The 10,820-nt window shown below is 45.6% G+C and overlaps 3 protein-coding genes across 3 annotated transcripts; 2 read left to right on the top strand and 1 right to left on the bottom strand.

The window, feature by feature from the left end:
* The first annotated feature begins 2,142 nt into the window (after positions 1–2,142).
* On the top strand, positions 2,143–2,669 carry F4807DRAFT_416667 (uncharacterized protein). Its single transcript, XM_047997148.1, has 3 exons — positions 2,143–2,165; positions 2,263–2,320; positions 2,377–2,669. The coding sequence occupies exon 3, from the start codon at positions 2,399–2,401 to the stop codon at positions 2,624–2,626; it is 228 nt and encodes a 75-aa protein (XP_047856383.1). The 5' UTR covers positions 2,143–2,165; positions 2,263–2,320; positions 2,377–2,398; the 3' UTR covers positions 2,627–2,669.
* Positions 2,670–3,945: 1,276 nt separating this feature from the next.
* On the top strand, positions 3,946–5,892 carry F4807DRAFT_379725 (uncharacterized protein). The gene has a single exon (XM_047995768.1). The coding sequence runs from the start codon at positions 4,060–4,062 to the stop codon at positions 5,710–5,712; it is 1,653 nt and encodes a 550-aa protein (XP_047856382.1). The 5' UTR covers positions 3,946–4,059; the 3' UTR covers positions 5,713–5,892.
* Positions 5,893–7,794: 1,902 nt separating this feature from the next.
* F4807DRAFT_379503 (uncharacterized protein) lies at positions 7,795–9,795 on the bottom strand. Its single transcript, XM_047995767.1, has 2 exons — positions 9,082–9,795; positions 7,795–9,019 (listed from the first exon to the last, which is right to left on the bottom strand). The coding sequence occupies exons 1-2, from the start codon at positions 9,543–9,545 to the stop codon at positions 7,879–7,881; spliced, it is 1,605 nt and encodes a 534-aa protein (XP_047856381.1). The 5' UTR covers positions 9,546–9,795; the 3' UTR covers positions 7,795–7,878.
* Positions 9,796–10,820: the final 1,025 nt, after the last annotated feature.

Here is a 10,820-nt window from a genome sequence, read left to right as displayed (position 1 = left end):
AATTAATTAATTAAATTATAAATAATTTTAAATAATTAAAAAAATCGTTAATAATTATAAATATTATTTTTTTAATTTTAATCGATTTAATTAAAATTAAACGAAATATTTTAATTAAATAATATTAATTTAAAAAAAATAAAAATTTATTTTTTTTTAAATAATTCGTAATTATTATTAAACCGGAAAATACGTATAATTAAACTTTAAATTTAAATATAAATTAAAATTAAATTTAATTAATTTTAATATTTAATTTAATTAATTAAATTAAATTTTTAATAAAATAATAAACGTTATTTTATTATAACGGTTATTTAATATAAAATTTAATTATTAATTTATTTTTTAAAAATAAATTTTAAAACGTTTTAATTAAAAATAATTTAATTAAAAAATATATTTTTTTATACGATTTATATAACCGATTAAATTATTAATTAATTATATTAAAAATTATAATTTATTTTAATAAAAATAAAAACGTTTAATTAATTAAAAAATAATATAAAAATAATAAATATAATAATAAATAAAAATAAAAAAAAAAAAACAATAAAAATAATAAATATAATAAAATATATATTAAAAAAAAAAGCCCGTGAGTAATATAAACGTTTAATTAATTAATTTAACCCTTTGCCGCTCAGGGGTACCGTTCATAGGGGGTGCCGTTAACAACCCCCTAAACTTACCATATATATCCTCAAATCCCTGCCGCCACAGAAATAAAGGAGTTAGTCTTACTAATTTTGGTAATATGCCAAGTTCCTTCGGTTAAGATGGCAAATAGGAACCGCTTATTTTATCTCCACAGACGGGAAGGGTGGGATGCCCCGTACCCAACTTGACCTAGAAGGGATTGTATGGTAGAAAGATGCGGTCGACTTTTAAAATATCTCCATGTCCCACCCCCCTCGCTATTCCTAGAACATTCGATGATTCGACAACCCCAGGCCTTAGCGAAAGGAGAGACGACGAGTTGTTCGTTTCGAGGGCAAATCTTATATTAACGACCCTACTCTTCCCTCAGTCCCTTCTTGCATTTGGGCTAAACGCTTCAATTCCCATTGGATGGATACGTGTCCGAAATCGTAGAATATGGCTCAACGTCGTGCCATCTTTGGCGATGACGAGATTTGGGAATGACTTGTTCAATACATCAGAAATGATCATGGTTGAAGCAGGCGGGAATTCGGCCCCTCCGCAGAGTTTTCAGCCTTTGCGCACCTTTTAAGATCCTTCTGACCTCTTTTAATGCAGGATCTCGCACTTTGTCAGACGCAAAGACCAAGATTGGAGCTGCTGCGATCTTCAAGTCGCGTAGTTCTGTTCAACAACAGCCATAATTGATGCGCGGTATCATACCTGCCTGTCATTGCATGTTGCTCGCGGCCAACCGTCCCCACAAAACCAACTGTCAGCGCCGGATCGCAGACAGCCTCTAGGGTTATCGGTAGCACTTTGCACTCACTAACGTTGGACAATGTTTCCACCAGACACCCCTCAAACTTCTGGCAATCAGGTCTGCAGGCTGAGGCGGGAAACGACGAGGATCAGCAAGTCTCGATCCTTCCCAGCCACAGCGTCCCACCCTTGACAGTTTGTAATGACAAGACCCGGGCCCTAGTGTTTACTCATGTTCTGCGCTCACGAGTATTCCTCAAAATAGCAGGCCTAGACGCAAAGTTACCTATAAGCCATCTATCGAACCCCCTGAAATGCCAATCTCCTCTTTTCGGAGCCTGACGCTCGGTGCTGACTACGAAGGCGAGGTGGCTAGGTTCTCTGCTACCTACTCGCCAATCTCACGGGGTGTCTAAGACGCGTACCGCAAGACGTAATATGCAGAACCGTTTAACTCTATCCATGGTAGACAGCACCGAAGATAACTTAAGTCCGACGGTACCGCACCGGATCCTAGATGGATTACGCTGGGCTGTGCTCTCGTAAGCAGTGCTGCGTCTCCACGAGTTCTCGATGTGACTGGCGGGCTCGCAATGCATCTGTATCGTATTAGTTAGTGCGACAGTTGTACTATTCAGAAGTATCGACGCTTATATCACGTTACCAGATGATCTGGGTAGAAGTTGTACCTATGAGGACATCACGTGTTTTGCTACCCCTGACCTGCTACACCCTGAGTTCTTCAAGAAGCCCAAGAGGTACGCTTCCAGTATCTAGTCTCCAACTAATCTTGTATGGTCCTAAAGTAATTGTATGGCGGCGTAATAATAACACTGCCTTGGAGTAAATCCCTAGAACCGTTATTGGGAGGGATTGGAAGACGCCGTATCTGCAGAACTTGGGGACACATCAGGTACGTCGTTCACGAAGGAAAGTTCGAGAGCGTGGGTCCGATTCTGATGCTTGCAGCCCAACGGTCCCAGACGATAACATGGGGTTACCGTTCTCTATTCTGGTTGGTTGTTGTGATGCAGTCCCTACCATCTTCAACCGTCTTAGTAGGATCTCGACCGAGACCCAGCATAGAAGTCTGACCTCCAACATGTGGAAGAAGAGATCGCTTAGTTCCTTGTTGATCGCAACAGGGAAGCTAGCTCTCGTTACTATAAATACCATTCCATACCACAACTTATATAATAAGACTTTTCCTGTTCACTGACCAGGCAGATCTGGGCCGAGAAGGTTGCCTTATATCTAAGTAGGTTAGTATACGTCCCTTCATGAAATTCTTGCCGGCGAAGTGAACAATATAGGCTTATTAATAGAGCGGTACTAACTAAAAAGATGTAATCATAGGATATGTCCAAGTCGGTACGTAACTTAAACTATACTATAGATGCGAGTAGAAGATTAACCAGCATCGATAGTGTACCACGCTAAATACGGTTAGCAAAATTTGTCGAGAATATCGAGAGTTGGAGCCGAATGAACCGCCCCTGGCATATACCATTCGATGATAACATGGTACGCCTAACTTCTTCAATAGCGAGGAAGATGATATGAGTGGAATCACTTCGAAGCAGGCAACAATGCACGGTTTGTGATGGTTCGGCCCTCTCGTCTCAGTCAATATATTTGAATCATCAATAGCGGTGTCTAGAGACATTGTAACAGCGACTTGGCGAAGGCAAACTTTTGGCAGATAGAAGAACTTAGTTCACCTCATCGACAAACTTTTGCACCCTTGGTCGTTATAAGACTACCAGGTAGTTCTTGAGCTGGGGAAAGATCCGGTTCTAAATGCGACTTGTCTCCGAACGCAAACAACAGCTAGGGACATCGCATGTGATGTATACCTAGACATTGATGGATCGGAAGAAAAACCAATAATTTGGGAAATGGATGATTTATCAGATTGGCCATCTCCCCATCATTTACCATGTGACCTCATCCGAAGAAGTGTTAGGAACAGATTGGGACAAATGGGTGGCCATCTTCCAAAAACCAGTGCGGATTGGCCAACTAATCTACTAGGTGTTCGATCCGAAGTCGTTATCATGTTTGTCTCATGATATTAGAGTTGAATAAAGTAGATGAAGTGGGGAATCTATTGAAGATGTTCAAAGTGCTCAAAATAACAAGCTTTAGTCTATCTTCTTTAAACTTGTGGAAGGCGCAAGGCCAAGTTAGCAAGTGAGTTCACGACATCATCCCTTTAGCTATACCTTCCCGTTATATACTCCACGACAGTTGCCTTCCTCAAGCTGCTGCCAGACGACTGTATTGATTTACACCCAAACCCACCTTCCTCTTGAATTAATTAGACTTTTAGTGAAACGATCCTAACCAATAGATAGGTGCAATATCTTCATAGACTGGGCAGCTGCAGTTGTTAAGACGAACAAGGAGCAACTAGTCCCATAATACCGATGTATTTGAGAGCTCTTGCCGGCAACTCTAAAGTTAATAGATGAAAAAAAAGGTAAGGTACTGTCTTTCCTTTCTACTCAACTTCTTCACCATCATCATTTCCAGCAAAAGCGCGAGATATTCATCATCATACATTTCTTTCCATCCCCTGTGAATACACCCGATATTTCCCCATACGCCTTTCTCTCTGCCAGATAGGTAGTGTGAGTCACGTCAGTCACAATGGAGATGAGTCTGTCCCAGCAGTCATCGCAATGCAGTTCCACTCAGAAGTATACAACTGTCGGTTCTGTCTGGCACCCTCAGACAACTCCCATGCAGCCACCAACGCGTCGCGGCCGCACTCTTCGCTCTGTCGCGCCTGAACCACTTGACCACAACTATTCTGCCGCCACCCACCACCCTACACAATATTATTCACCCCTACAACAGAATTCTGACCGCGCCGTCAGTCCTATTCCTCCCGACCGTCAACTTTTCGCCCGCATTGCTGAATTAGAGGAGAAGCATTCTCCTTATTCGACAACAATGTCTCAGCAACCTTCCAACCTATACCAGCCCTCCAATGAACTTGTCCTTTCTGGTAAACAAAATGAAGGAAGTAAACACCACGATGGCGACAATGATTCCGACGTCGATGATGATGAAGATATGAACCTCAACTACCTCAACCGGATGCCTACCAAGAGCGTGACCAACCTGGCTTCTTATGCCAACCCCATGCAGAAGGCTGCTCAGAAGCTTCTCACTCGAGCTAGACAGACTCCCTCATCCATTCAGCATCAGAAGTCAGATATCACTCAGGAGAATCGAGGTTCACTTCCTCCTCCTGGATACGGCGCCGGTCTCAAGTACAATCGTTCTGACCCGCTTGGCGTAGAGGGCCTGCTCCAATCCGATAGAGTCGATGAATCCGGTCTTCCCATCCGACCTCTAAGACCTTTTAACTCGAACATTAGTGATTACCCTAACCGAGAGCGCGACAGTTATCCAGCTGTCTTGTCCAAGGGACCTGGCGCACCTCTTCCCCTGACCGCGGGTCCTCCTGGTCAACGTCAATTCCTGTCGTCCGCCTCCAACCCTACGAACGCCTTCCAGAAAGGACCCTCTGCCCTCAATCCCTCGATGGGTCACTGGCAAAAGGGCTTCGATCAGCCACGCGGAGCTGAATCGTTCGAGGATACGGTTCCACGCCTTCCACAGTACCCGTTTTCGTCCTTTCAATCACAGCAAGCTGCTCAGCCTATGAGTCAGCAGCCTACCCCATCGCTTTTAAGCAGAGCTCCCTCTGCTCATCAATATCCTGCGATGAACAAGGGTAAAGAGAATAGCGGTAGTGGCAGAATGGTTGACACACTTACTTATGAAGAGGCGAAGAAGTTCTTCCCGAACGGATTTCCTGCGGATTTCAATAACAATTACCAACCGATCCCAGACAACTGGGCAGAGCTCCGTATCCAGGAGCTGGAAGAGCAAGAAAGGGCGAAGAACCAGGTCAGAATGCAGGAATCGCGCGAGTGGCAAGCAGCTCGCCAAGCCTGGCTTCATCGAGACTTCTATTCTGGCAATGCAATGATTAACAAGGACTTTGAAGTGGCAGTCCATGAGAAGAACAGTCGCGATGTCGCTCGCGCCGTCGGCTCCATGTTCCAAGAGCCCGAGAAGCCCGCGGGTAGGGTTGCAAACCGAAAACTCTCGATGGGAGAGGTTAACGGAATGCCTACACATGAGCACGCCAAGCCGCTCTTGAGCGTAATGTACCAATCGCTCGCTAACAATCCGGCCATCACGCCTCACCCACGTCTTCCCAAGTATGTCGTTCCTCCGAAGAAAAAGAAGCCCGAGGACTCGACTGAGCAGGATGGTTCTGCCTGATTTCTTCCAATACTCCTCCCCTGAAGTTAATCGAAGTTTGCAATAGCATTCTGATGTGCGCGTTGGCTATGGAGCGGAGCAAGGAGTATTCCAGACAACAGGATGATAACGACTGGACATGGAATTGAGGGTGGAAAGGGATATTGAATGAGAGAAATAAGAAAACCCACGTAACCGATAACCGCGATCCGCCTGTGGATCTTGATACCCTTTCTTATTGTTTGTCGTCGAAATCTCCGGCGGCAATCAAATTGCAGATAACGAAATCATTGGCATTGGAAATCGCGCTGGCGGTGCATATATCCGTCTGACTGATTACGGGGTGTAATGGGCGTACGTTGGTCAGTCAGGATGATACTATGCTTCCACCGTTGGCACGATATGGCTTTATGGACCTGGCTTTGTATTCACGCAGATACGACTCCCCCTTGGTATCCTCGGGCGGACTGCCGCTAATTCACGATTGCATTCCCTTCCCCACAACTTGACTTGATTGAGATATTTTCTACCCTATTGTGATCAATGTGTGATATGTGCGATTGTAAAAGATTGCCTGGTGCGTAATGTAATGGTGGCAAAGCCCCTAGCTCCAAGTGAAATGTGGAATAGAAACAGTACTAACCCATCGATATTAGATTATCTAAGTGAAGCAGTTGCTGCTCTTAGAAGGACGAGTAGATTTTACCAAACTTCATTACATTTACCTCACCTAGCTTAGACTGCTTTCCCCTTCTCCTTATCACCTATTATCCCATAGTCTAATTCAACCCCTCTGCCTTCCATCCCCTCAACATAGGTAACTATGTAACGGGACCAGGATGAAAAAACAGCCGTACGACAAAAGTTAGTTCAGGAGGAATTCATGGTGTCCTTTGGAATCCCCCAGCCCCGTAACTGGAAGCGTCATGGCAGAGCAGCTTCTTCCTAGGAGTGCCGAGATCCAGATATATATACCTATGCACATGAACCCTAGCCCAGAACCACCCCTTTTCCCCTTTCCCTCCTTTGGATCTCGTCTAACCCTGCGTCAAGTTCGTAGCTACTACATAGACCAAGCATTCCCATCCAGTATACTTACCGTAGAGTTAAGATTAGGATGATATACTTGGTTATCATCGCTTATATGGTATACGCATATCTAGGTAAGAACAAGGGGCTGCCCTATATAATACCGACGGCACCCCCCCCCTTACATCCAAGCACATACACAACTCATACATATCGCCCTCGTTTCACGACCCCCAAGCCAAGCAAAGTCACATCACCTTATACATAAAACCCAAGTCACCATAGAAAATGGGAATAAAATTTCTCGAAGACAAAAAAGTCGTCTCTGCTATCCACTGCCAACCCCGTCCAACACTGCTCACAAGGTTTTCCGTATAAGTTATCAGACTACCACGCCATAGCAATAGCAATGCCAACAGCAGTTGAGTGAGTTCACCACCTTCCATCTCCCCTTTTCAAAGCCTCTGCTTCTGCATATTGTAAACATAGACTTCTGATCCTCTCCTCCCCCCTTTCCCCATCCATCCCCTGACCTCCTCATGTCACCTCTTCGCCCAACCCCCTGCCAAGAACTCACTCTGCACGTGGGATATCCTCAAAGCATCGACTAAAAGAAGCAGCAAAATTAATAAAAAAGCGCACAAGAAAAAAAGGTAAACATCCTAGCATTCGCGCATGAAGTAGGGTTGTAAGAAGCGGACCAAGAATATATTGAATTGCCAAGAAAAAAATGTGGAAGTTGTGATCCGTAAGTTTCCCCATTGCGTGCCAGCAATCGCCTGATGAGAGAGTAACTGAGTCTAGGTAGAATGTGTGGGAAATAGTGTTTGTCATACAAAAGAATTGAATGGTGGACATGGCACCATGAGTTGTGGTTTCCCCCAGACGAAGGCACCTCAGTTGCTAGTAGTGACGATGTTGTTGCTGATCGAGATGGAAGAAATTTTTTGTAGTAACCCGAGCCTAGAACCAACGCCCACGGAATCCTTTCCCTGCTTCTCTCTGGCTGATCAGAACAACGTCGTCGTGGTATATGAAAAATGAAAAATCTGAGTGGGTATGCTATGACAACAGTGAAACATAAAGCGTTGAAGAAAACGTGCTAAGCGTGGAGAGAAATGTCTCATCTACTAGCGGCCGGCCATTCAGCTTTCAGCCTCATCGACGTCGGGTCGCAGGTTGTCGGTGCTTAAGACGGCTAGTTCTCCATCCCTCATACCATTGTTCTCTGCTGGCCTCACGTAACTCGCCGCGCCACGCGCTGAACACAGCGTCCTTCAAGCGAGTGAAGTCGCAGTGCTCCTCGTTGTACGGATCCGCGAAACCCCAAGGGAACTTGCGACCAACAACACCGGGCTCGTAGATGTCGGGGCTGATGATAGACATTGGGAGGAAAGGAGACTCGTCATTTGCCTCTTCTTCAGATGACTTGGACCTGCGGGTGGAGTTATTCGATCGGCGTTTAGAGGCTGGCGAGACCCTGCCTTGGATTGGGAGATCGTCTTCATCCGCATCAACGTCGTCATCCTCTACTATAGCAGAATCTTCCTTGTCTTCTTTAGACTCCGCTGGTTCGGCCGCCTCTTCGCCCTCCCCATCCTCATCCTCAGCCTCGTCGATTCTGCTAGAGTCTGGCGTGGCCTCATCATCGTCATCAAGCCCTAGGGGTTCGAGAGGATCGAAATTTGCCTTCTTAAGACTAGCCCATACTGTCTTCTTGAGGACGGACATGTGGGCGGTGGTGATGGTGTCGGCTTTTGATATCACCGGGATCACCGTTGTCTTGCCTTGAAGAGTTCGCATGACTTGCAGATCAAGGTCTTCGTCTAGGACGCCTACGATGCGACCTACGTTCTGTTCATACTTTCCACCATGACCATTAACAGAGGCAGCTTTCTCAGCAGCGATGTTTCGGTCTAGGCGAGCCGGATCTAGGATGAGGAATACTGCGTGGATGTGCGTGTCCTGAACGCCGGGTGATCGAACCACCTTCATCTCCTCCGCGAACGTCTCCTCAAATTTGCTCTCTAGGAAGGTTGACATCTCTCTCAATTGTAGATCCACCACATTCTTCTCGAGACCCTCTGAGTCCCATAAGGTCAATCCAATACGTTCTCCATCAATCTCGCTCTCGAGGTAATGCGGTATGAAGTTGCCCGAAGGAGTGGCATTGGCGGTGACTTCCTGTTCGATCTCGGTCGATCGCTGAGATCGTTTCTTAGCTGGCAAAGCCAGAGAAGTCTTGAGAAATTCGAGGAATGAGGTCTTTCCGGAACCACGAGTACCCACAATCAAGACGCTGTAAATCAATTGTAAGTTTCAGGTTCAGCATAGAGGAAAAGGAGGACAAAAAAAACATACTTGAAAGGGGTAGGATCCTTCCTTCGACGAACTCTTCTAGGGCTGTTGATGGTGCTAACGGCACTACTCGCATAGCTATACCGGCCACGGTGCGTCATACTTTCGGTGCGGGCGTAGGGGTCGACCCAACCTCCGTTGGGAACAGGCGGCACTGGAGGACTGGCAAAAGTTGAAGACATCGAAGGACGGCCAGGGTCAATAGATGCTCTGGGAGGATAACGGTGAAACGAGTGGTCTGCGGTTCCAGAAACGATTGCTAAGGAATCTGGGCGGGCATCGCCTCCAAAACTTTGTAGAGGCGGAGGAGGTTGAGCACCATTGTAGAGAGCCGGAAGACGTGGAGGAGATTTGGGCACGGTTTCCCTGTGTTGGTCCTTCTGGTGCTTCTTCCCCTTGCCGAGGTCACCCGATTTACTGCGTCGAAGCAACATCCCGAAACTAGATCGACGAGGCGGTTCGCTCATAGTTTAATTCTTCCCAAACTAGCTAGCCTATGCTAGGAACTCAAATAGCTATCCAGGCTTCAAGGTTAGATGCCGGGTGCTATCGAAAGTTCAAACGTTCGTATAAACGACGGATAACGACAGGTAACGACGTAATGATGACGACTACCTTGGAATCCTGTCAGGGGGTAGGTATCTTCGTAGACGAAAATAGGTGACAAGGTACCGCAACTGGACGGTTTATAGCATGAAAAGAAGGTTTAGACTACAAGACCGATGTTTCCTTAATCTGCCCAATTTGCCAAACAACTTTCCCGGTGAGGGGGTTGCGAAGGTGTATTCGCAATTCTCTTGGTACTTTGGTAGGTACGGTGAAGGAGGGCGAGCTACTGAAAAAAAGGTTGCTGCTTGCGTCTGATTTGGGGAAAGAGTATTCTCCTATCTCGTATTCGATCTCTCCTAGTAGTTTGCACCTAAAGGTATGCGGTAGGTAGATCCGAGTTCGATGGAAGGTTTAGCGATATGCGCGTGCGAATCTTGAGAATCGGGCGTCTCGTCTCTTATTCCCAGTCTGAAATTGAATGGATGTTTTTATGGGTTTATACTTCGATAAACCAGTTGACTGATGGGTATCTCAACTTGGGCAGATTCTACTGCCGGCTAAAGAACGAGGGCAAATGGACAAAACCAAATGACAGACGATCAACGCAAAGTAATTCGAAACTACCTAGAAGTCGCAGGTATTAAAGTCAGCCAGCTGTTAAAATCGGAATCGGAAGGTCGGTCGTCTTGAGATGAATTGAAGCGAAGTTCTTGCCAATGTGGATGAGAATGACACGATTGGCATAGAACTGATGGAAATAACAAAAATTCTTAAATGTTTCTCGTCCCTCTTTTTTTCCCCTTAGAGACGTCTGGCGCATTAAGGGGATAAGAAAGCACCCTTTAGGATAAAAGATGCTACCTAGGTAGGGGTAGAAGGTGAACCAAGGAAGTTGCAGCAATTGTAACCAACTAGCTTCAAGCTCTCTTTTTTCCTCGCTTCCTACTTGATCTTGAATGGCGCGTCGGTAGCAGTGGGCGCAAATTGGATTGGACCGTATTGCACCTCAATTGGAACCCTCTCCGATGTACTACGTAAACCAAAGTGGAAGTCTGAGATGGAATGGTAGAATGGACCAATCGAGAGTTTTCCCTGTGATCTACTGTCCTGCAGGAGAGCGCAACAGCGTGAAGCAGTGCGATTACATACAACCCACACAAACCAGCTGGAACTATCTCGTAAAAGACATATCG

The sequence above is a fragment of the Annulohypoxylon truncatum genome, assembly GCF_022578515.1.
Source record: "Annulohypoxylon truncatum strain CBS 140777 unplaced genomic scaffold F4807scaffold_8, whole genome shotgun sequence".
Classification (NCBI taxonomy): Eukaryota; Fungi; Ascomycota; class Sordariomycetes; order Xylariales; family Hypoxylaceae; genus Annulohypoxylon; species Annulohypoxylon truncatum.
This window is presented reverse-complemented; position numbering and strand designations above follow the sequence as displayed.

Excerpts from the sequence above, each read along its gene's own strand:
- F4807DRAFT_416667 (XM_047997148.1), top strand. The coding sequence starts at position 2,399 with ATGGGGTTACCGTTCTCTATTCTGGTTGGTTGTTGTGATGCAGTCCCT.
- F4807DRAFT_379725 (XM_047995768.1), top strand. The coding sequence starts at position 4,060 with ATGGAGATGAGTCTGTCCCAGCAGTCATCGCAATGCAGTTCCACTCAG.
- F4807DRAFT_379503 (XM_047995767.1), bottom strand. The coding sequence starts at position 9,545 with ATGAGCGAACCGCCTCGTCGATCTAGTTTCGGGATGTTGCTTCGACGC. Across the intron at positions 9,020-9,081 it reads AAGGATCCTACCCCTTTCAA|CGTCTTGATTGTGGGTACTC; the intron begins GTATGTTTTTTT and ends ATTGATTTACAG.